Source organism: Chenopodium album, chromosome 11, assembly GCF_948465745.1.
Source record: "Chenopodium album chromosome 11, dcCheAlbu1.1, whole genome shotgun sequence".
NCBI classification, from domain to species: Eukaryota; Viridiplantae; Streptophyta; class Magnoliopsida; order Caryophyllales; family Amaranthaceae; genus Chenopodium; species Chenopodium album.
In genome coordinates this window covers 15,535,783-15,561,550 of record NC_137844.1, presented here as the reverse complement: position 1 = coordinate 15,561,550, position 25,768 = coordinate 15,535,783, and the positions used below count along the sequence as shown (strand labels likewise).

Below are 25,768 nucleotides of genomic sequence, written 5' to 3'. Positions count from 1 at the left end.
GCACTTCATCTATTTTCTCTTCCTATTTCTTAAATATCGTGAAAAACACAAATATGAACTATATTATGGGTCGGAGGAAGTACCTTTTAAGAAGTTTGAAATAATTTTTATGAATAGTGTTTGGATGATTATACCTCTAAAATGTTTATTTACTTATTTGCCTCATTAGTGTTAATTGCTTTTTTAAAAAATATTATTTTAAGAATAGTGTGCAAATATTTATACCTTAAACATATATGTTTACATATTTTCTCCCATTAATGTTACCAACAACTAAAGTTATAGAATAAGGTCAAACCGAAAGAGTTCAAAGTTATGCAATAAGGTCAAACCGAAAGAGGTCAATATACATGGCTAGCTAGGGCGCACGCATTGCGTTTTAGCCACCCTAGTTTTATAAAAAAGTTTAATATTAATTTTAACTTGAATTAATAACATAGAAAACACAATAAGCCAACATAACTAAACTGTTTTTAGTGTTAATTTTTAGTGCATTATATAAAATGATTAATTGACATAAAAAATGATAGTTTATTTTAATTCAGATTTCGAATTGAATTCAAATTAAAATACCAAAAACTAATTTGTATTGAACTCAATTTTCAACACCAAATGTAATTCGAATCAGATTGAAATAGACCTAAATTCAAATTGAATACCAAATAAACACCCCCTAAACATCTTTGATAGTATTTGACTTTGACATGCATTATTTATAAACTTGAGTTTATTTTTGTAAATTGGTTTTTAATTGATTTTTAATTTCATCCTAGAGTAATTGTTACTTATTTTAAATGCCAATCAATTAATTTAAAAATATTTCAACTTCAAAAAATGCCCATCATTTAATTTGTCCACGTATGGAGATTTCTCATTTTTCCCCTTGTTCAAGTCAAATAATACTCCGTATTATTTTTGCCTACTCCATACGTTTTCTTTAAGTGTTATACTTTAAGCGACACAAAGTATTAGGTAAATTAATTGACTTTAATATCTACTAACTACTGTAGGGAAGGACAGACACACCATAGTTTGATTTTGACACACCAAAAGTTAGTTTTGACATAACTCTATATCGGAAGACGATTGAAAATTGTGCTCTCACAATGAGTGCGCCTAAATCAATTGTTGGTGTGCTTAATTCATTTGTTTTATTTTGTTCACATAAAAAAATACTCTCCAAATTTGTGATTTTTCAATTGAAAATAAAAATACTATGGTATAAAAATTAAGTCAATTTAAACTATTTTTTTTAAATAAGTTTGAATTTATATTATTTCAAATGTCATTAATTATAGGGTTTCCTAATACCCCATACACATATAGTCATATGTGTCCACATCATACTAAAATTTGACGTAAATTACCAACTAACTTAGGGCCTGTTCTCTTACGTTGAAATTCAGTTCAGTTCAGCTCAGCTCAGTTCAGTTCAGTTCAGTTCAGCTCAGTTCAGTTCAGTTCAGCTCCTAATTTCCTTCTCTTATAAAATATTCATTTTAGTTCAGTTCAGTTCAGTTCAGCTCAGTTCAGTTCAGTTCAGTTCAGCTGAGTTCAGTCAATGAGAACAGGCCCTTAGCCTGTTAAATTTCCTGAGGGGTGACACTTAACCCATAGGATCAAATCCCACTTACATTATTTACCCTTGCACTACACACACACACACACATGGCTTTACACCTTATGGACTTATGGTTAGGCCTGACTTATTTCACCTTTTATGAACTGAAATTAAATTTATTGAACTGAAATTTTTTTGTTGAACTGAAATTATTTTTACTGATTATCTATTATAAAATTATTGTTACTCTAAACTTATTTTTTTATGAACTATAATTTATTTATATTACTGAATTGAAATTAATTTTATTGAATATAATTTTTTTTAAGGTGAAGTAAACATGGCTTTACAGAGTAGCTTGAGTAGACAATATTTTTACCCTACACTAAGGAAGATCTAACTGCTAATGTTAGTCATTTAGTTATTGATAGAATAAATATTAGTGGTATGGTGTATGGATAGTAGTCCTTATACTCTATTTGTTTCGTATTGATCGCAACACTAGGGTGTTTACAAAGTTTAAGAAAATTTATAAGATAGGGCCCAAAAGAAAATATTTTATAATACTTCATCTGTTCTATTAATATTGCAATAAGGATGAAATTACGCATCCCAGAACACATTTTATAAACTAAATATTTATAATTGTGTAAGAGTAAAAATTATAAAAAGTTGATATTGTGAAAGTATTTTGCTTAATGTATAAATCATATTATATAGTCAACCAAGAGTGATGAATAGTGAAAAAAGTCCATTTTTGCAATACTAATAGAACGGAGGAAGTATAAAATATTGTTAGTAGGAGAGAGAATTAATAAAAAAAAGTATTTGTAAGCGGGGTTGGTAAAAAAGAGAAATAATAAAATATTTATTGTGAATGTGGGGTTAGTGGGAGAGAGAAATTATAAAATAATGGTGCGTCCTATCAAATATAGAAGTGTTGTAATTTAATATAAAATAGATTTAAAAGGAAAGTGTTGCGATTAATATGAAACGGAGGGAGTAACTTATAACAATTGTTCTTTAATTCCTATCCTTTCTTCGGATGCAATAGAAATTGTCCTTGTGAGAAAGGTGTTTAAATGTTTTTCTTTTCTTACGGTCCTGATATTATATATGAAGTACATCAAATTAGACCTAACAATCGTGTCGTGTCGCGTTCGTTTTCGTGTCGAAAATTATACGGGTTGGGAAAGGTCCACACTTACCCGACCCATTTAATAAACATGTTGTGTCGTGTTGAAATTAACTAATCGTGTTGAAAACTCTTAACACTAACTCGTTTTTTTCTTATTCGGTTTGTGTTGTGTTGAATTGAAAAATATTGGTCTTATTCAATATACTTATCAATAATTCCATAAATTATCGGGTTTTTATATTAGATAGGTTGGGTTGTGTTAATTTCACCTTGAGAATTTCAGCAATAACTCAACCTGTTTAATTAAACGTGTCATGTCGTGTTGACCTGTTTAATTAAACGTGTTGAAAACTCTTGACACTATCCTGTTCTTTTTTGTGTTCGGTTCGTGTCGTGTCGATTTTTGCCGGCTCTATACCAAATAGGTCTCATACCATCAAATACTTAAGGAGTTAAGCTAAAATATGGTCCTTGAATTTTGGTATTTGTAGCATTTTAGTCCCTCAACTTTCAAATGAAGCAAAATGGTCCCTTAACCACCAATGACTCACTTTTTAGGTACAAACTATATGACTAAGCTAGTTTAGGGACCTTGGTGCACATGTGGCAATAAATTTAATGATTTTAAATGCAAAGTTTAGGGACCTTTAGCTGATGAGTTGGCATTTATTAAATTAGAAATGAAAGTTTAAGGACTTATAGGGTGAGGTGGCTAATGTAATTATTATAAGCCAAAGTTTAGGGGCCTTAAAGGGACACATGATGCTCCCATACAAGAGTGATTATAAGTTTTAACCCCTAAGTGTAATTTAGTTCAATTAAACTAATTTCATTTCAACTAAACCAATTTAATTTTAGTAAAAATTATTTATTTTTTAAAAATATATAAGTGAGATAATTTACGCGCGAATGTATGGTCGTCGCCGTTTACTTCAGTTAAACACATTTAGTTAATAATCTAAGAAAATTATTACTTTCTCCTAGAAATTAACACAAGAAAAAAGAAGAAAAAAAAGGAAAACCCTTAAAATTGTCTTACATAAAACCCAAAACAACCGAGAATCATTTAGAACACAAAACAAATAGAAAAAAAAAAACCTTGAAATTGACACACAAAAACCCAGAAAATTGAAAACCTTTTAGAATATAAACTCGTGAGAAAATAAATTGTCAATTAATCAGAAAAGTGGGGTAGTATTATTTTTATTCTAGTTTCATAAATTTATTTAGTTTTATATTATAAAGTTTGCCTTTGTCTTACTCACTCACTTCGAAAACACATTATATTTTTTGGTTTTATTTAAATTTATTTTGGTGTGTGAAATATATAAGGGGTTAATTAGGAGTTAGGATTTGAGGATATGTGGTGAGTTTAGGTGGGATATATTGTATAAAATTTGACTACGAAAAAATGGTAGGAAGTAAAGAAATGATAAAAAAAATATAAAATATATCATGATTATCAAATTTTATTAGCAATTTTTATTCTTGCCAACTCACTTTATAAATATTTAGTTAAAAAAATTCACTTTATGAATTCCTAAGCTTTTGTCTATATTGTTTCAAAAAATAAAAAATAAAAAAAAAAAAACTTTTGTTTGTATTTAATTTAATTAATTGACTATGATCTAATAACTTCCTAAACTTTTCCTTGAAAAAAATTAGTATAGACCCTAAACTTTGCTGACTCATCGCTGGAAATCCTTGAACTTTGGCTTAGATGACATTGACATCTCTAAACTTTGCTGACTAGGAAGTTTCCCACCACAAATGGTGAGGCAAGGGGGGTTGAGGGACTTTTTTTTTGTCTCATTTCAAAGATGAGGGATCAAATGTACTACTAATAACAAAGTTGAGGGACCGTATTTTAGCTTAACTCAATACCCAAGACACATACCCTTAAGAATGGATAGGGTAAACGGGTTTTGGTCGGGTCATAACCGATGCTCATTTGTACTCATACCTTGTAGCTTATCACTTCTACGCTGCTCCCGGCACACTCCCTCTTTCTCCTCCATTGAAGCGTACTCTGAGCATTCCCTCCTCTATTGAAGCGCCTTCTGAGGTACTTGTTTTTTCAAATTTTTTTTACTTGTTTTCATTTCATACTCCTATATTTTTATGCTTGAAGCGTACTCTGGGTTTTTTCTTCTTTATTTGTAATTTTATTGAATTTCTGATCTTTCAGGAGTTGCTTGAGAAATTTGAATAACAAACTTTAGTTATCCCAAAGTTGATCTTGTTTCTTTTCAAATTGGATGATAAATCAATTCAATTTCCAATTTTTTATTGCCCCTTTTATTTTTTATTTTTCCAATACCTATGTCAGAATTCAATTTCTAATAGAAAATTATCCACATTTATCTTTGAGGTCTTCTAATTTTATTTTTTGGCATATTGGGTATCATATAATCGTTCTATACTACCAATGTTTTTGAAAGTTCTTAACATTTGTTAGTATTTGCAAAGTTTTGATGTGGTGGGTGGGGGTTAGAAAAAGGTTGGTAAAGTATGGCCATGTTTGATTAAAACAAAAAAAAAAAAAAAAAAGGTGTGGGGGGGGGGGGGTTTGGAAAATTATGGGAATTTAGGAGTAGGGGGTTTTGTTTGATTGACTATAAAATGTGAAGTATGTAGTGCAAATTCATAGGAATTTCCAATGCCTACAAAATGTAGGAAATAAACTACCAAAACCCCCCTTAGTAATTCTAAATTCCTATGATTTGCAAATTTCTTCTTACAACCATACAAATTTATGCAATTCCTAGGAAATTTAATATGGGATTCAAATTCCAATGAAATGCCATTGCCTATGGGAAATAAATTCCCATATCAACAGTATTTGAGTGTATAATAAGGTGGTTGGGTGTAAATGAAATGTGGATAAAGTAAGAGTGAGTGAAAAGGTATCAATTTTTGGAGCAAGAGGTGTATGGTAGTAAATAGGGTTTGCGCAAAATGGAATAAAGTGAAAGTGCTAAGAAATATTAGAACGAACAAAAACGAAATGGTTGAGAACTTCAAGAAATGAGATTTATTTGTTTCAGTTGTAGAGCCTACACATTATGTAGCGTTTTTTTTTTCTTTTTCTTTATGCATTAATCTGTGTACTTTGCATGGTGACCTTTGCTTTCATTTAGATCTATCTAACTCATCTTGTCCCTCAAGATTTTTGAGTGGGATGCATAATTATGTCTAGACATGTGCTTTCATTTGGCTTGTTGATTTTCTCATGTGTACTCTGGCATTGAAATTTTGAATACCTGAAGAGAGAATTATTTGAGGTATAACATGACTACTCTATTACACATTCGCTTATGCATAATGTTTGTTTGAATGGCTACAAACTTTGTATTAGATGTAGTGAGGTTTAATTGGTTTCTAGTTTTGCTATGTGCGATGTAGATCAAGAGTTCTTATAATAAAAAGAATGTAGATCAAGAGTTGTGCTTCTGATACTTTATCATTTTTCTGCACTCTTCCATCTTTGCCTTATTTAAATGGCATGTGATCTAAGTCATCTAACTTAAGATACATATCTGTATTCTACAATTTTAACGAGCTTTCAGAATCTTGCATGTTTTCTAATTTTGTTAATGGCAGTGAATATTATTAAGTGTGAAGTCATCTATTCTACAGCTTGGTGTTTTATTATTAAGTGGTCAATCTAGACATTGTTATTGCCTTAGCAATTTTTCAGCTTGGACAGCTACAATTAAATATCTTTGCTAGTCACATTAATTCAGAATTCCAAGGTTTATGACGTTTCAATTGCTGTAGCTCATATGAGATGGTAATAACATATCCTAAATCCATTTATATCTATGCCACTTATTTTTACTTTTTTTTTTTTTTTTTTTTTTTTTTTTTTTTTTAAAGCAGTTTCTGCAATACTTCTTCAAACATGGCTGAGGGTGGTAAGAGCTTTGTCAGGAGGGATCGTCTGCTTGATATTGAGTCAAAGGTCCATCTGTGGTGGGACCAAAATAATGTATTTGTAGCTGAGCCTGGTGAGAAGCCTCCTGGTGACGGAGAAAAATTCTTTGGAAACTTTCCATTTCCATATATGAATGGATATTTGCATCTTGGACATGCATTTTCCATTTCCAAGGTAGAATTTGCTGCAGCTTACCACAGACTGAGAGGAGCCAATGTACTCTTTCCTTTTGGTTTCCACTGCACTGGCATGCCCATCAAGGCGGCAGCAGATAAGCTTGCAAGAGAAATTCAACTGTTTGGAGATCCACCTGAGTTTCCTTCTGCAGTGGAGGAAGAAGTTAGCCAGCCATCAGAACAAGAGGATACAAATGCAGGATCACAGCCGTTCAGGGGTAAGAAGTCTAAGGTTGCAGCCAAAACTGGCACAAGTCTGTATCAGTGGGAGATCATGCAAAGTTTTGGCCTTTCCAATGAAGAAATCTCAAAGTTTCAGGATCCATACGAATGGCTGACCTATTTTCCGCCATTGGCAGTTGAAGACCTTAAAGCTTTCGGCTGGGTGTTGACTGGAGGCGCTCTTTTGTCACCACTGATATTAATCCGTACTTTGATTCTTTTGTGAGGTGGCAAATGAGGAAGCTCAAAGCAGCTGGCAAGATTGTGAAAGATAAAAGATATGCAATCTTCTCTCCGCTAGATGGACAACCATGTGCTGACCATGACAGGGCTTCTGGTGAAGGGGTCCAGCCCCAAGAATACACAATAATAAAGATGGAAGTTGTTCCACCGTTTCCTGCAAAATTGAACGCTTTAGAGGGCAGGAAAGTATACTTGGCTGCTGCAACATTGAGGCCAGAGACCATGTATGGTCAAACAAATGCATGGGTATTGCCTGAAGGTAAATATGGGGCCTTTGAAATTAATGAGACAGATGTTTTTGTAGTCACTGAGAGGGCAGCTCTTAATCTTGCATATCAGAACTACTCAAGGGTCCAAGAGAAGCCAACGTGCTTGGTAGAGCTTACTGGTCATGACTTGATTGGTTTGCCTTTGAAGTCTCCGCTTGCTCAAAATGAAGTCATTTACACTCTTCCCATGCTAACTATCTTGACAGATAAAGGAACTGGGATTGTAACCAGTGTCCCTAGTGATGCCCCTGATGACTATATGGCCATGCATGACTTAAAGGCAAAACCGGCTCTACGGGCTAAATTTGGTGTAAAAGATGAATGGATACTTCCCTTTGAGATCATACCCATTATTGATATCCCTGAATTTGGAGACAAACCTGCTGAGAAGGTCTGCACTGATTTGAAGATCAAGAGCCAAAACGAAAAGGACAAGCTTGCAGAAGCGAAGCGATTAACTTACTTGAAGGGTTTTACTGAAGGGACAATGCTTGTTGGTGAATTTGCTGGGGAGAAGGTCCAGGATGCCAAGCCAAAAGTCAGAAGTAAGCTTTTAGAAACAGGTGAAGCCATTATGTATAGTGAGCCTGAGAAAAAGGTCATGTCTAGATCAGGTGACGAATGTGTTGTGGCTTTGACAGATCAGTGGTACATCACATATGGGGAACCTGAATGGAAGGAGCTAGCCAAGGAGTGCTTAGATAACATGAATTGTTACTCTGATGAGACCCGTCATGGTTTTGAACACACCCTGAGTTGGCTTAATCAGTGGGCCTGCTCAAGGTCATTTGGCCTTGGGACTCGCATCCCTTGGGATGAGCAGTACCTTGTGGAATCCCTGTCTGATTCAACTATATACATGGCTTATTATACTGTTGTCCATTTTCTGCAAAATGGAGACATGTATGGATCTAATACTAGTTTGATAAAGCCAGAACAAATGTCCGATGATGTCTGGGATTTCTTGTTTTGTGGTGGTCCGTATCCAGATTCATCAGATATTGATTCAAATGTGCTTAACTCAATGAAGCGGGAATTTGAATATTGGTATCCTTTTGATCTTCGTGTGTCTGGCAAAGACCTTATCCAGAACCATCTGACATTTAGTATTTATAATCACACAGCACTAGTGGACAAGCGCCACTGGCCTCGTGGGTTCAGATGCAATGGACACATTTTACTAAATGCTGAGAAGATGTCCAAGTCCACTGGGAACTTCAGGACTTTGCATCAGGCCATTGAAGAATTCTCTGCAGATGCCACACGTTTTGCTCTTGCTGATGCTGGTGATGGTGTTGATGATGCAAATTTTGTATTTGAAACTGCAAATGCAGCGATTTTGCGTCTCACAAAAGAGATCTCATGGATGGAAGAAATTCTTGCTGCTGATGCAGCTCTTAGATCGGGTGAGCCTTCTTCTTATGCTGATCGGGTGTTCGAAAATGAGATTAATCTCGCAATAAAGCTGACTGAGCAAAACTACCAAAACTATATGTTCCGAGATGCTCTTAAGACTGGGTTTTACGACTTGCAAGCTGCTAGAGATGAATATAGGTTCTCTTGTGGGGCTGGTGGCATGAACAGGGTTTTGGTGCAGCGTTTTATGGATATTCAGACACGACTTATTACCCCTATCTGCCCACATTATGGAGAGTATGTTTGGAGAGAGCTTTTGAAGAAGGAAGGCTTTGTAATAAAAGCTGGCTGGCCTGCTGCAGAGGCACCTGATTTAGCCCTTAAGAGTGCCAACAAATATTTGCAGGACTCGATAGTGCTGATGAGAAAACTCCTCCAGAAGCAAATTTTGGGTTCAAAGAAGGCTGGAAAGAAAGGAGCCCCTGTTCAACAGCTTACAGAAGACAAGCAATTGACTGGTTTGATCTATGTAAACGAAACATATGATGGCTGGAAGGAAGAGTGCTTGAAAATACTTCAGAGCAAATTTGACTCAAGAACTTGTACTTTTGCTCCAGACAGTGAAATTATGGCAGCACTGCAGACGAGTGAGATTGGGAAGGCGTCCAATTTCAAACAAATCCAGAAGCAATGCATGCCATTCTTGAGGTTCAAGAAGGATGAAACTCTTGCTCTAGGACCCCAAGCCTTGGAGTTGAAGCTTCCTTTTGGTGAGATGAAGGTCCTTTCAGAGAATTTATCTTTGATCAAGAGGCAGCTTGCTCTTGAACAGGTGGAGATTTTGTCATATCAAGATGAGGATGCTTGTGCCAAGGCTGGACCTCTTGCATCAGTGCTAAAACAAAATCCTCCATCTCCTGGTAATCCTACTGCCATCTTTTTGACAAACTGATGAAATTGAATTTTCTGTGGTTTTGGTTTATGCATTTTTTTGACAAATTTTAAATTTATCTACTGTATGAACTTCTTGAAAGCACATTGTTTTATCTTGAGTTCTTATGAAGCCTAATTTAGTTCCAGGTCTTCCAGACTCTGTCATTTACAGTACAAGAGTCTTCATTCTAATCAAGCATGTTGTACATTGTTTACCTCAGTCGGCTATCTACTTAGGTCATGATGTTACAATGGTGTAATTTAATAATCTCCAAGTGTCACAGCACATCTGAAGCCGAAGGTGCTGCACGATTGATTAGGCAACATATATTTATAAAATTCCACAAAACTTAGAAAAGCAATCTAATTGTGTGAAACACATGCAGTTTATTAGCAAGATCCTAAAGAGCAATAGTCCAACTTATGGCTCTTTATTTAAATCATCATCCACTGAGGAAGAGCTGCATTTGCTTCAAAATTATCTGAAACAGACATCACGGGTTTGATTTTTCACACCCGAGGTATTAGGTAATTCTAAGAAGCATTGCAGACTTGCCCTGAATTAGATCAGAACCCCAGCTTTCTATAAATGGTTTAAAATGACCTGAATACAATAACCATCCGACAGTTGTGTTTTGTGATTGCCACAATGTTAGTGAAACTGGCATTGTTTTTTCTGTGGAAAAGTTTTTCCCTCAGCTCTCTCATCTTTGCCATTATTTGTTTTAGATAGTGAATACTTTCAGTCTTGATAAACAAAGAAATATGGCCACTTTTTCAAAGTTGAAGTTTTAGATGATCCTGGTGAAATTACAAAAGCCGATCTTCTATTGAAAAACCTCCATCTCACGTGCTTTAAAAAGTTTCCTCTTGATGGTGCTGGTAATCTGGTAATCCTGGTGAAATTACAAAAGCCCTTTTGAATGCATGTTACTCTAATATCTTTCAAACTGAAAGATCATCTTTTGTAAGCGTGTTTGAGCTCCATTAACACTGTTTATCCCTGCATTTCTCAATAGCGGAAATTCTGATGCCCTTTGTTGGCTCGAATCTCTTTCATAAAAGTTACAGTAGCTGTTAGGTCCTATAACTTTCATAAACTTTACAGTAGTACAAACTCTTCTGCGATCTGAAGGGTTTGGCTGGCTTGTGAGGCATTTGCAAATTGAAAACTGAATTCGAGCACACACATGCCTGACTATCCTCTTGAACACTTGTCCAGAACCCCATTTGCCTCGCAGTTGGGTGTTTGTGGAAGAAAATACTTCATATTCAGAACTATCAACTGATTTTAGGGTTTTTTTTTAACAAAAAATTATCTTTTACCTACAATGTTATTGTTTATCCACTGGTTGGCAAAGAAGGCTCGACAACGTAGGATTTTGTTTTGGTCTTTCTGAGTTGTGCTTGTTATTTTCAGTTTTTTAGTCACTCTTGTCAAAAAAAAAAAAAAAAAAAATAAAAAAAAATTCTGCATTGACGACATTGTTGCGAGCTGCAACACTTTTTTTAGCTTCAACTAGGTTAGGCCTTGTGCCATGTACGGTATATTTTAATATTCATTGTAAATTTAGCATTTTACTTTTATTTTCTTTTTGTTTCATGTCTTTATAAAAATTTAAATATAGAATATCATGTGAAAGAGTTGTTTGGTCGAATGAAACCAATGAGTATTTTAAAATAACAAGTTTAGAAGCGCACGCAAATGCGTGCACGATACATTTTGCCTCCTACTCGCTCCCTGTTTTTTTTTTTTTATAATTTTTTTTAATGTCCCACTTTTCAAGAATAATTAGGTTTTTTTAAGTGTGTCATTTTCAATTTTAGAAACTCACTCACATTATAGTTTATTATTATCTTCTTTTTGACCGTATTATCTCAAATTTCAACAAATCTTCACTTTAGGAGTAATTCAGTAATGAAACAATTAAATTATTGATAAAAATAAAGAAACTTATCAAAATTGCGTAGACTACTCTTTTACAATTGATATCATACATATAAGGGTGGTTTTTGTGTTAAAGGGGGTTTATTTATTTTTTATTTTTTATTATTATTTTTTTTTGAAAGAGGGGGTTTAATTTTTTGAATTGTATACGAAGGGCCTGTTCACATTTACTGAACTGATTGGAGCTGAATTGAACTGAACTAATTGGAGCCGAAGTGAACTAAACCGAAGGAAATTAGGAACTGAACTGAACTGAAGTGATTGGAGCTGAACCGAATTGATTGGAGCTGAACTGAATTGAAATTAAGCTGAAGTGAACAGGCCCGAAGTAGAAGTTATAAAGCTTTGTTAAAAAAAAAAAAGAAGGAAGTTAAGATTAAGCTTATGTTAAAGTCACTACCTAGATTTTCTCTAATAAAAAAATAAAAAGTAAATCAGTTTAAGAAGGGGTTTTTTTTTTTTTTTTGACAACAACAAAAGAGAAAGAAAAACTAAGTAACAAAGCTATAAAGGTTGGTCCTACAGTCGTTAGCAACCAAGTGTGCCTTGTGTACCTGGTCCTGCTCACCTTCCAAACAACGCAAGATTGAAAATTCCTAGACGCCCTCTGTATATCACAGATTGTCCATAGGACGTCGATGTCTGGGTCTTGACGATTACCTAGGAAGTTGACTAAAATAGTAGAATCTGTAAACATTACTATCCTTGCCAGTTTTTAGAGGAAGCCCATCTTATCGCCAATAGGCAAGCCAGGGCTTCTGCATGAATAGCTGAGGCTGCCCTACAGTAGTGTCCGCGCCCTTCCTGAAACTCATCGTTATCATCCTGGAGCGCCCATCCCATCCCTGCATTCCCTGTATGTTTCTGCGAGGAGATGGAAGTTCTCTTTTCGTAATTGCCGAGGCTGAGGATTGTAACCCCTTGAGAGCATACCTCATTGGTCCGGAGATGGAAGTTCTCTTTTCGTAATGAAGCATAGTTGAAACCTGGTGGTCTGGTCCCTCCATCATTACCTGTAGGGGAGACCGACCTGGTCCTAAAGGTCTCAAGATCTTCCCTTGCCTTCCCTATATGACGCAAGAGTGTAACTGTATTTCCCTCGTCTCCTCTAAATACCTTCCTGTTCCTGTTGATCCATAAGCACCATAGAAGCACTATAAAGATAGTGATTCTATCGCTATGTATACCATCCTCGCTATAAATATCAGGATATATCTCTGAATCCATTGTCGCATTGAAATAGATTCAGCCAATTCCAAAGTGGGACCCAGCGAGCTATCTTCCCATGCAAACTGGGCTAAAGCACAGTCTCTAAACAGGTGCTCTATGTCTTCTACTTCCCCTCAACAGAGATCACAACCCATATGTACTGGTATGCCCCTATGGTGTAAATTCGAATTTACTGTTATCCCATTCATAACTACTTTCCATAGGAAGAGACTCCACTTTGGAGGGATATTAAGGCGCCATAGAATTTTGCAGAATCCCGGTGCAAGCCCACTATCGAGAACTGTCGTCTTTGCTCCCCGAAGAAAAGCATACCCTGTCTTGGTTGTATAATTTCCTGTCCTATGATGCTTCCAATATAGGACATCTTCCTCCTGTAATACAGACAATTCCAAGTTCAAAATATCTCTTGCACTATCCCATTTAAAATAATCCCTCACCTTCTGAAAGTTCCATCTCTTTGGCCCTTTCAAGATCAGATCACTAACCAAACCCGTTCCAACTCCTCTTAAAGTTTGGTCGGAAGCAACAACCGGAATCCCACCGCCTACCCAATTCATATTTGCAGACTTGATTCGTTCACCAACGCCAACTTTCCAAGCAAAACCATCTAACAAGGTATTAGCTACCCTGTGCAAACCCTTGTTTCCCCATGATGTATTTGTCCTTGCCGAAGAGAAACTCCTTCCAGTGTACAAGGGATTAGACTCCTTTTTATAGAAAATTTTGGAAACCAGAAGTTGAGGGTTGCAATGCATTCTCTGAACTTGTTTGAACAATATTGCATCATTTAAAGTACCTACGGATCTGATTTCCAAACCACCCATTCCCTTAGGAAAATGGATAATATCCCTTTTGACCTAGTGGATGCCCTTATCCCTATTTGAGGCCCAGAAGAATCTTGCAATGATGGAATCAATAGCCTTAGCAATTGAAATCGAAAGTTGGAAACATTTCATCACATGAGAAGAGATACTAAATAGGACAGTGTTCATCAGGATCAGCTTTGCCAACTGTGAAGGCCTCAGAGAGCTTCAGCCCATCACCTTTGTAGCAACTTTATCGACTAAGTATCGGAAGGTGTCAGCTTTTTTCCTTGAGAAATCAATTGGAGCTCCCAGATGTATTCCTAAATTCTCCTTACTATCCATTCTCAAAATATTTTTAAAAATCTCCCTTTCATGGAGAGTTGTAGCAGAGCTAAATTTTATGAAGGACTTTTGAATATTTAATTGTTGACCGGACACCTTTTCAAAACGAGCCAGGAGGTTTGCTATGTTTTCACAGAAATTTGTAGTAGCCTTGAAGAAGATCATAGCATCATCTGCAAAAAAACAAATGTGAGATAGAAGGGGATCTTCTTGTAACTTTAATGCCTTGAAAAAGATTGATATCCTCTGCCACTAGGAGCATTCTAGATAGAACGTCCATGCAAAAGAGATAAGAAGATAAAGGATCTCCTTGACGCAACCCACAATCAGGTTTGAAGGATTCCGTTACCCTACCGTTAACCAGGGATTTATAAGACACAATCGTAATGCATTGCTCCACCCACATGACCCATTGACAGGGAACCCATAAGCCCTTAGGATTTTTAGAACAAAAATCCAACTCACTCGATCATAAGCTTTTGACATATCTATCTTAAGAGCCGCCATAGGGCATCTTATATTCGTTTGGTTGATGACATGTGTTAACTCGTGACTTAAGAGAATATTATCCTCCATATACCTTCCTGGTACAAAAGCATGCTGGTACTCCGTAATCAAGTGTGGCAGCGAAGTTTTCATACGATTAACCATGCATTTGTAAATCGTATTACACAAACTAATCAGTCTGAAATGTGCTGCAATCTCAGGGCACTCAACTTTTGGAAGCATAATCAGAAGGGAGACATTAAATTCCTTCAGGAGAAAGCCAGTCCTGAAGAAATGCTGAACCCCCTCGACCACGGAGGTCCCTACTAAGTTCCAATGAACATGAAAAAACTTCGCAATAATCCCATCCGGCCCTGGCGACTTTAGATGATGTATAGAAAACATGGCCTTCCTGATTTCTTGAGAAGTAAAAGGTCTAATTAGGGCAGCTGCCTCTTCATCTTCTAATTGTGGAAAAACCATTTCTTGAAACAGGAGATCGATATCTTCCTCCCTACTTTTTTGCGAGGCCATGCTTCGATTAAAGACATTTTTTAGAGAATCTTGAATTAAGGAGGCAACATTATATTGTCCTGTAACCCACTGACCCTCGTCATTCCGGAGAGCAATGATTTCCCTCCATTTCTGTTTATCGTTGACCCTGTTGAACAACATCGAAGATGGCAAGTCTCCTTTCCTAACCCATTTATCTTTTAGTCGTTGCTGCCAATACTAGAAGTCTATTGCACAGTTCGGGATTATGTTGTTAATCCCTATCACAAAGTCTTCTCCTTCACTAACCGTGGAAACCGTTGCCCCTTGTATTGATAAGTTACTAGTAAATTTTCTCCAATTCACGCCCCAAAAAGTTTTATTGTCAAGGCACCATTTTTGAGCTTTATCTCGAAAAGATTGAAGACATTTGGCCAAGACGAACATGCTTGAGCCATTAAAATTGCCAGCCCAAAATGCAGAAGCCATCGAATGTATATCTGTAAATTTTAACACCATCTTTCTAGTTAATAGGGACGGTTAGACTTCGGAAATGTTGGATCCGAATCATACATTATTGCCGCGTGATCCAAAACCATAATTGGTTCATGATGAACTCTGCCTTCCGGATATCCATAAACCATTGAGTAGTACATAAAGCCTTATCTAATCGTTCCATAATAAGACCACCACTCAATCTTTTATTTGTCCATGTAAACCGAGGACCCGAGAACGGAACATCCATAATGTCATTTTCTAATTGCCAATCCATAAACTCATTAAGACCCCTAATTGTAGTAGAACCTCCCAATTTGTCTTGTAAGGAGTCAATTTGGTTATAATCCCCAATTAAGAGACAATTTGGGGTTAAAGAAAGCAAGGTAGAAAGTTCTTCCCACACTCTAGGCCTATCCTCCACCTTAGGCTCTCCGTATTAAATAAAACATTTCTATTACTTCCATTAGCTTCTTTAAGATTACAAAGGATATAATTTGGAGTTAGGACAATGCAACTACAATCCCCATGAAACCAACTAAAAACCACAAGTCCCGCCCTAAATCCCTCCGCGTCTACTCCATAAGAAAAATTTGGAGTAAACGGATCAACTAAAAGTTTAACATCAACAAAAGACATTTTAGTTTCCGATAAAAACAAGAAAGTAGGAAATTTAGTAGAAATTAACCACACCAAATAAGGGTGTGTAGGGGCTAGTGTGTCATTGAGACCCCTACAATTCCAAGATAGAATTTTCATATATCCATTGGAGGCTGATCCGGCGCAGCCACCTCACCAAAGCATTCATCCATTGAGCTAATAATTAAGGGTGAGCAAATCGGGTACCCGATCAAAATTTTAGGATCCGGACCCGAAATTGATTGGGACCGAGTCCTAAAATTTTGAATCGGAATTGGAACCAGTACAACCGGGTCCTAATTAGGAATTGGAATTGGTTCCACCGGATACCGATTTCGGTTCCGGATACCCACTTATATACATAATTGTTAAAATATAACACAATCGTAATATTTTTTTGGTTTATTTTCACTTTTAGCGTTTATACTTATATTTTTGTATGCATTAAGATATTATATTTATGTTTTATATTAATATACATTTTTTTTTATTTTACTAACTAGATACATTAAACATATTTTTGTTTTTTAAAAATACATTAGTTCAATATATGTTGGGTAATCGGGTACCCAACCGGTTCTAATTCCTAAAAATTGAGAATTGGAATTGGAATCGGTTGCAACCGGGTCCTTAAATTATTACCCGGAATTGGAACCACCGGGTCCAATTCCAATTCCAATTCCGGACCCATCGATTCCTAACCGGTTCCAGTTCAAATTCCCGGTACTCGGAATTTTTGCTCACCCCTACTTAAAATTGCCTCTTGCACTTCAATTTCCATGTCATCATCCCCATCAGTTTGCCTTGAAGTCACTTCTTCACTTCTCCTATTTTGGGTGGGACTAGAGTATTAAAAATAATTATAATAATTATTAATATTAATAATAATTAATATTTATTAATCATATTAATTAATAATAATAATTATCAATAATAATAATTAATAATTCAAACTATTAAGAATTAATATTTAATAATATTATTAATTAATAATTTCTAATAATTATAACAATTCTTTCAAAAAAATAAATAATAATAATAATAATAATAACAATTTCTTTTTTTATGAAAGAAAAATACTAACAATTTGCAGTATTTGCCGAGAATAATAATAACAAACAGTTAATATTTTTTTTAGGGAATAATAATACTTAATATTTTTTTTTTTTGAAAAGCAATACTTAATATTTATACATAGGTTGTTAACAGAAACTCCGAAGGAATGTCAAATTCAATTAAGACTTGATCGAAACACGTTTGTTCAGCTATTGAACTTGATGATTGAAAGATATCTACTACATGACGGTAAATATGTGAAAGTAGCGGAACAAGTAGGTATATGTCTATATATTTTAGCAAAAGGACTTTCATATCGTGATGCTTCCGACAAATTAAGCATTCTATTTCTACAATATGCAAGTATTATAACGATGTATTGAAAGTGTTGGTTAATTTGTCCTTTGATATCATTAGACCACATCGTGACTTATCCGAGGTAATAATTTGTCTTTTATCTTTCTACTATTAACATATGTTAAATATGGTACACATTTATTTATGTTTTTACTCACCTAAATCAATGGTATATGCACTTAATAATAATAATAATAATAATAATAATAATAATAATAATAATAATAACATTAATAATAATAATATTAATAATAGTATTAATAATAATGTTGAATTCTGCTCGGCTCTGCTCTGCTGAAATTTAATCTGCTCTGCTCTGCCCAGAAGCTCAAAAGAACAGGGCCTTAGGCACAAAAGCAATCGACAAATGAACATTGGCCGCGCTTGGAGTATCTATAGGCTTAGCCGTTGACATGCCGACTAGACAAAATCTTCTCAATGTAACCTTTCTGTGATAAGAAAAGTTTCTTTTGTCCCCGATCCCTATAAATCTCCATGCCCAAAATTTTCCGAGCCGCACCTAAATCCTTCATTTTGAACTCGGCACTGAGGAGGCCTTTTAACTTCTGAATGTCAGACTTGTTCCTTGCAGCTATCAACATATCATCTACATACAGGACTAAGTAGATGAAAGACCCATCCTCCAACTTGTTGTGGTATACATAACAATTATACGGACTCCTACTGTAGCCTAGATCCACCATGTAGCTATCAAATTTCTTGTACCATTGCCTGGGAGATTGAATTGCTTTAGCCCATATAAGGACCTTTTCAACTTGCAAACAAATTCTTCCTTTTTTGGAACTTGAAAATCATCTGGTTGGGTCATGTATATATCCTCTTCCAACTCTCCATGTAGGAAAGCTGTTTTAACATCTAGCTGCTCAAGCTCAAACTCCTAATGTGCAACCATTTCTAGTAGTACCCTGATTGAAGTATGTCGACCCATAGGTGAGAATATCTCATTGTAGTCTACTCCTTCCCTTTGTGTGAACCCTCTTGCAACTAATCGAGCTTTATACTTGATCCCCTCCTCAGATGTTATCTCCTCCTTTTTCTTGAAAACCCATTTACAAGTAACAATCTTTCTCCCTGGAGGCCTATGAACAAGATTCCAAGTCTTATTCTTGTGAAGTGACTCAATTTCCTCTCCTATTGCAGCAAGCCAATGGGTAGACTCTGTACATGTAACCGCTTCATTATAAGTAGATGGCTCGTAGACATCCTCTTCTTCGAAAACATGTAGTGTATAAGCCACCATGTCTTCAAAACCAAAGCTATTTGGAGGTTTCCCAAAATTCTCCCTTTTAGAGCAATCCAGAGATAGACCAAGCTTGTTCAAAATTGGTGTTGAAAAACTTGGTGCTTCAGAAAATATTGTGTTGAACATCTTCTTCCTTTCCCTCATCACTCTCATCATGATTGACTTGCTGCTCTACCTGTTTGTCAACACTACCATTATCTGATCCAATTGTGGATTTTACAATAGGGCTAAACATAGAATTTTCATCAAAGACAACATTTCTACTAAGTATAACCCTATTCTTTGATGGAGACCATATTCTATATCCTTTAACCCCATCTCCATACCCTACGAATACTCCCCTTTTTGCTCGTGGTTCCAACTTACCCTCATTTACATGATAATAAACATTACAACCAAAAGCTTTCAAAATTGAGTAATCTGCAGGCTTACCAGACCACACCTCATAAGGTGTTTTAAGGTTAATTCCAGTATGCGCTCCACGGTTGATCAGATAACATGCCGTACTGACTGCTTCTCCCCAGAATCTTCTAGTCAATCTAGCATTAGAGAGCATGCACCGACCCCTCTCCAAAACTGTCTGATTCATTCGTTCTGCTACACCGTTTTGTTGTGGTGTATCCCTCACTGTATGATGCCTAGCAATCCCTTCGTTCTTGCAAAACTCATCAAAATCAGACCAACAAAATTCCAGACCATTATCTGTTCGTAGCTTCTTGATCTTCTTCCCAACTTGATTTTCCACAAACGCCTTCCACTGTTGGAAATTCTTGAAAGCTTCACTTTTATTTTTCATTAAGATCACCCAAGTCTTTCTTGAAAAATCATTAATGAACGAAAAAAAATATCTGTGACCTCCCAATGATTCCACACGTGAAGGGCCCCAACAATCCAAGTGAATATAATCAAGAGTGCATTTAGTTTTGTGAATGCCTTATTAGGAAATTTGCTACGATGTAATTTCCCAAAAAACACAATGCTCACAAAAGTCAAGGTTCGTGACCTTATGACCACCTAGAAAATCTGTTTTTGAGAGGATTTGCATTCCTCTCTCACTCATATGTCCAAGCCTCATGTTCCATAACTTGGTCATATTCCCTTTCTGCACTTTAGATGAAGTAACCGCAACTGAACCTGATAGAGTGTACCCTTGTAGAAAATACAAAGTACCACGCTTGACACCCTGTAGAACCACATTCGAACCCTTGCAGACATACATTACTCCACCTTCACCCCTGAAACTGAAACCTTTACTGTCTAACATGCTAAGAGAAATCAGATTGTTAGTCATTTGTGGAACATGTCTGACATTGTTCAAAATGCAAAAGTTACCATCATGTGTCCGGATCTTAATAGAGCCTATCCCAATTGCCTTGCAGATTGCACTATTGGCCATCGAAATATTTCCCCCATCTACCTTGTCGTAGGTAGTAAACCACTCCCTACGTGGACATAATGGTATGATGCTCCAGAATCTAGAACCCACACGTCAGTATAATGTGTTTGTTCACCTGCAACTAGAGCTATGTCATCCTCAGAATTTGAATTCTCCTATGTTATAGCAACAGAGCCAGACTTTTCTTGCGATTTAGCTCTCCTAGGACATTCCCTTTTCCAATGCCCCTTTTCTTTACAGTAATTACAAACATCAGTTGGTTTACGACCTTCCTTGAAACTTTCAGGTTTCTTATTTTTCCTTTTCCCGACATTTCCATGCCCCTTACGTCCGCTGGCCATTAATCCAGAGGCTTGATTGTCTGTACCTGTACTGCTAGTTACCTTATGGCGTAATTCCCTAGTATGAAGAGCAGATCTAACTTCTTCTAGGGTCACAGTATGTGTATCATTAATGAAAGATTGCACAAAATTTTCATATGAAAGCGCTGAAGAGACTAACAGTAATAAAGTTGCATCCTCATCATCAACCTTAATATTACTATTACACAATTCTAGCAAAATTGTATTCAATTGATCTAGGTGATCTCTGAGAGGTGTACCTTCATTCATTCGCAGACTGAACAGACGTTGCTTCAAAAGCAACTTGTTGGTTAGAGACTTTGTCATGTACAAACTCTCCAATTTCAACCACAGACCTGATGCGGTTTCCTCCTTCGCGACCTCGGTGATGATATCGTTTGCAAGACACAACATTATTGTCGAGTGTGCCTTCTGCTCCAGAATGGTCATCTCAGCGGTTTTCGGAACCACTGACCTCTTTGTCAATGGTGCCCACATCCGTTGTTGCTTCAGCAACGCCCGCATCTTGATCTGCCATGGGCTAAAACTATTTCTCCCCGTGAACTTGTCGATTTTCACATTCACCCCAGACATCTCCCCCACTAAGATTGAACCTTAGCTCTGATACCACTTGTTATGATGGATGTGAGAGAGAAACAAAATAAGAATGCATTAACAAGAACACACAGATTTACGTGGTTCACCAATTATCAAATTGGATACCTCCACGAACTAACAAGAGAAAAACCTTTTATTAATCTTTAGGAATTTTTCAGATTACAGATTATATATTACAAAGTGATATTGAATATCCCCATTCAATATCCCCATGAATATATCCCACGATTATCCCCATGAGTATCACCATATGAAATACTACTCATGGAATTGATTGATGAATATGACTAATCCTAAGGGGTATATATAGACCTCCTAACCTTGGAGCCCAAGGTAAACTTTACCAAGCTTGGTGCCCAAGTATTACCAAGATTGGTGCCCAAGTAAAACACTTGGTGCCCAAGGTAGAAATATTCATATGGCATATAATCTTATTCAAGGCACAATTTAACAACATGGGTGCTATATATATATATATATATATATATATATATATATATATATATATATATATATATATATATATTGGTGTTCTATCCGGTTCACCCTTAGGGCTAATTGGCTAATCCGGATTCGGGGATCAGTTCTGGGTGGTTAGGTTCCAGTCCCCTCCCGATTATTGTTGTGGGGGATCGAACACGAGTCCTTCCTACCAAGTGTAGTCTCAATCACCACTACACCAACATCCAATGGGTTACATGGATGCTATATAAAACTATCAAGTTATAGATAGTAGAGGAATGATATTAATCCGTTTTTTTTTTATAACATGGTAATTCCAACCAAAAAAAAGTGTCCCTTTATAAAAATTAGCATAGATAGATTATTGTCAAGAGAAATTTCTATTACTAATAACTTATGTGGAGATTTCTTTAAATTTCATTTTTTTTCTTTAAACTTTGTATTCAAACTATCACTATAAACATAAAGTGCCACGCACGTAGAACTGTATGCATAGTCAGCAACAATCTATCAAACATTCTCATACACTTGATTAACTTCTAAAAATCATAAATAATCATATATTCAATACATAATAACCAATGCAACAATCATATCCCTAACATATACAGAGTAATTAAATGCATGGTCGTCAAAAAAATTACAAAGAGAAGAAAAGAAATCATACCAAAAACAATGATAATATTCTTAATTTCTTAGTAGCATTATGAATCCAAATGCTTAATATCAGTGAAAGCTACAAAAGACGATATCATTCGATTCCCTTTATCATTCGCTATAATCTCAACATGATCATGCTACCATACCAACACACAAATACGTCTTGCCAAGAACAATTGTGATGGCCGGATCTCCTCCTTTTTCAAACAACATTGTCAATAATTCTAACAAAATTGAAACAAAAGAAACATTTTCCAATTATTTTATGTTATTTTTATTTTTTTAAGAGTGTAAGTTTTATTTTGTAAGCTGTAAAAAAAATTGAATGAGAATGAAAGAGAGGAGAAGGGGTGATATACGATTAAACGTGAACGATAGAGTAGGTAACTGCTTGTTTTTTTTAAAAAAAAAGATAACTGTATTGATGTATTTATTTAATTATTTGTTTTTAAATAGATGGTTTTCTAAAGGGTATTTTTGTCAATAGCTTTTTCCCAACCAAAAAGGGGTGTTCCCTTTAAAGATTAACATAGATATATATGTCGTTGATCATGTGGGTAATTATAAAATTTCAAAGACAAATTGATGGTGTATTATATTGTTTTTCTTACTTAAATCAAAGGAGTATTTTAAAATTAATTATATAATCGTAAGAGTAGGAATTTAATAGAAGTATAATATTAATAAATTACCCCATTTTCTTTAGAGCGTTTAAGGTTACATATTGTTTACTCACTAACCAAGTAACAAATGTATCTAATCACAACCAAGTGCAATATATACCTCATGTGGTCTAAATACTTTTTCACAACAACTCATATGTTATTCATTAATTAATGTCTCTGGTTTTTTCTTTGAAAATTTTCAATATTTAAAGTTAATTTTTCTTTAAATATTATGCAATTTTGTTTTATAAATTATTGTTTTGGATTTTTTTTTTCTCCTACGTAAATAATGACATTGGATTGTTGGACAACATTTCTTGTAAGAAGAGTAGCCGGGTAGTCATATTAAGATTGAATATCTTTAAATTTTTGCGATTAAAATTTGGAAAAATTGTCAAAAATAATACAAACTTTTACCCATCCGATAAAAACAAGTCGAACATTCGATTTTTTCTAAATTATACAAACTTTAAGAGGCATCCACTTTAAACAAGTTATGACCTGTTGGTAACTTGATTAATAGGTTTATGGGACACGTGTCATTGTATGATTAGTTTGACAATTTGATTTAATTTATTTTTAAAAGATATAAAATTATATTTATTATTATTAATTTTTTTTTTTTAAAAAAAGAAACCCCCAGCCACCCTTTTTTCCCGGTGCTGGGCTCTCCGGCGTCCTCTAGCCGGTGCACCAGCCACCTCACTTGGCTCTCATTACCTCACACTAGCGCACTGGCGACCTCCGGCAACTCATTACCCCACACCGGTGACCCAACCTCCACATCCCTACCTCCTCCTTCTCCCCTCCTCAACTCCCAACCATCACGAAAAACCCACGAAGCCTCCTCTTCAACTACCACTTACACCACCCCCGAAACTCTAAAGGATAGGGTTTTCGAGGATGGAGAAGGGACAAATGGGGATTTCAAGGACGCAGGAGGGCTGATTCGTGGTTTTTTCGTGGGGATCGGAGGAGGGAGGGGATTTCATTGTTGGTGGTTCGGGGAAGGGAGGACGGCGGCGGGGAAGGAATAGGTGGTGAGGGTCGGCGCAGCAAGGTGCGTGGCTGGGTTGGTGCCGTCGGGTTTGGGGGAGAGTAGGGGCTGCTGGTGGTGAGGGAGGAGGAGCTGCTGGTGGTGAGGGGTGGGGTTTTTTTTAATTAATTTTTTTTAATGGTTTATTAAATTATTTTAATTGTTAATTAACTTTGGTTAAAGTTTTAATTACCAGTTAATTAAATTCTTAAATGAATTTTCATCTTTTGTTTTTTGGTGCAAAATTTTCCTTCTTTTGTTGTATAGTAGATATATATAGTAGAAAAAGTTTTCTATATGAAAAAAAAGTAAATAGTAGAAGATACAAATACTATAAGATTTTTTGTGCATGATTTTTGTTAAGTATGTGAGTATAATATTCTTTAAAAAAATTCTCAAAAATTAAGTAATTATATGTTGCCAAAAGTTCCAAAACAGATAGTTGCATGCATATCCATCTATAAAATGTAAAAGATCATTACTTATTTTATATGGTTAATTTAGACAATTATGATAAAGTAATTATTTCCTAAGATAAAAGTTTTATAAAAGGAGTTTTTAATTTACAAAAAAAAAAAAAAAAAAAAAAAACCTAAAATTTGAAATGTGTGATAGCTTGTGTTTCTTTTAATATATAGTTATTGATTGATTGATTGATTGCATTATTGCATGAGTATTGGTTGCTACATAATCATCTTAATTTTCTGGTTTCCAATATCTATATATGGCCGGACTAATGTCAATCCAATCTTGATGTTATCTCCCACTGCAAATTAGCCATCATCCAGAGCTGAATTATGGGATTAATGACCAGTTTAGTACTATAAGGAAATTCAAGATAATGTACAATTTTTGGATGTGATACTCATTTACGTGCTAGATTGATAGACTATACTATGATAAGCTAAGAGTTCATATGTACTATGTAGTACGGAGTATTAAACTAATATAACTAGCTTCAATTTCTTTTAATAATAGCGTCTCTCCACTTTTATCTATGTTGATTGTTGAACATACAACCACAAGCTCAAAATCTACAAATTAGTGCAACAATGGTAGAGTTGAAAGACAAATGAGAAGGTCAGAAGGATACATGAAAGGGATAAATCATTCTGTTTCTTTCCTTTACTTTTCTTGTTGTTTCTGTTTTTTTTTTTCTTCTCCTTTTCTTTTTAGGAAATTTTGTGAACAATTATCATCTAAATGACCAATTTTGAAAACACAGAAATTTAAGTAGCACTACCACATTTAATTTTCCGGTAAGAATCTTCGATTGAGGGACCATACTTTATAAAATTTCAATCAATTGCGATAGAGAAAATAAGGGAATTTAGTAGCCGAACACAATTATAGGTAATTTGACTTTAATTTCTGATTGTAGTTGATTTAATTTCTAAATTGAATCTCAAAATTAATGATCTTGGTCAAAAAATGAATTTGGGGATTTATGAAATTGGGGGGGGGGGGGGGTTGGGGCAATTGAAGTGTATTACCTAATTTAGGGTTAATGTAGATCAATGTTGTCATTTAATATGGGTTTTTTGGAGGGAAATTTTACAAAATAGGTCCTCAAAATGGAGATTCTTGCCGGAAAAATTAAATATAGTAGTGCTACTCAAAATTTTTGTGTTTGTGGTTGT

The 25,768-nt window shown here is 35.3% G+C and overlaps 1 protein-coding gene and 1 pseudogene across 2 annotated transcripts; one reads left to right on the top strand and one right to left on the bottom strand.

The window, feature by feature from the left end:
• Positions 1 to 4,614: 4,614 nt before the first annotated feature.
• On the top strand, positions 4,615 to 9,954 carry LOC145567440 (leucine--tRNA ligase, cytoplasmic pseudogene; annotated as a pseudogene). Its single transcript, XR_014095630.1, has 2 exons — positions 4,615 to 4,764; positions 6,582 to 9,954. The product of XR_014095630.1 is annotated as a leucine--tRNA ligase, cytoplasmic pseudogene (transcript).
• Positions 9,955 to 19,899: 9,945 nt separating this feature from the next.
• LOC145566365 (putative mitochondrial protein AtMg00300) lies at positions 19,900 to 20,346 on the bottom strand. The gene has a single exon (XM_081625808.1). The coding sequence runs from the start codon at positions 20,344 to 20,346 to the stop codon at positions 19,900 to 19,902; it is 447 nt and encodes a 148-aa protein (XP_081481934.1).
• Between the last annotated feature and the right edge of the window lie 5,422 nt (positions 20,347 to 25,768).

Coding starts and splice junctions, on each gene's coding strand:
- LOC145566365 (XM_081625808.1), bottom strand. CDS start 20,346: ATGGCCAATAGTGCAATCTGCAAGGCAATTGGGATAGGCTCTATTAAG.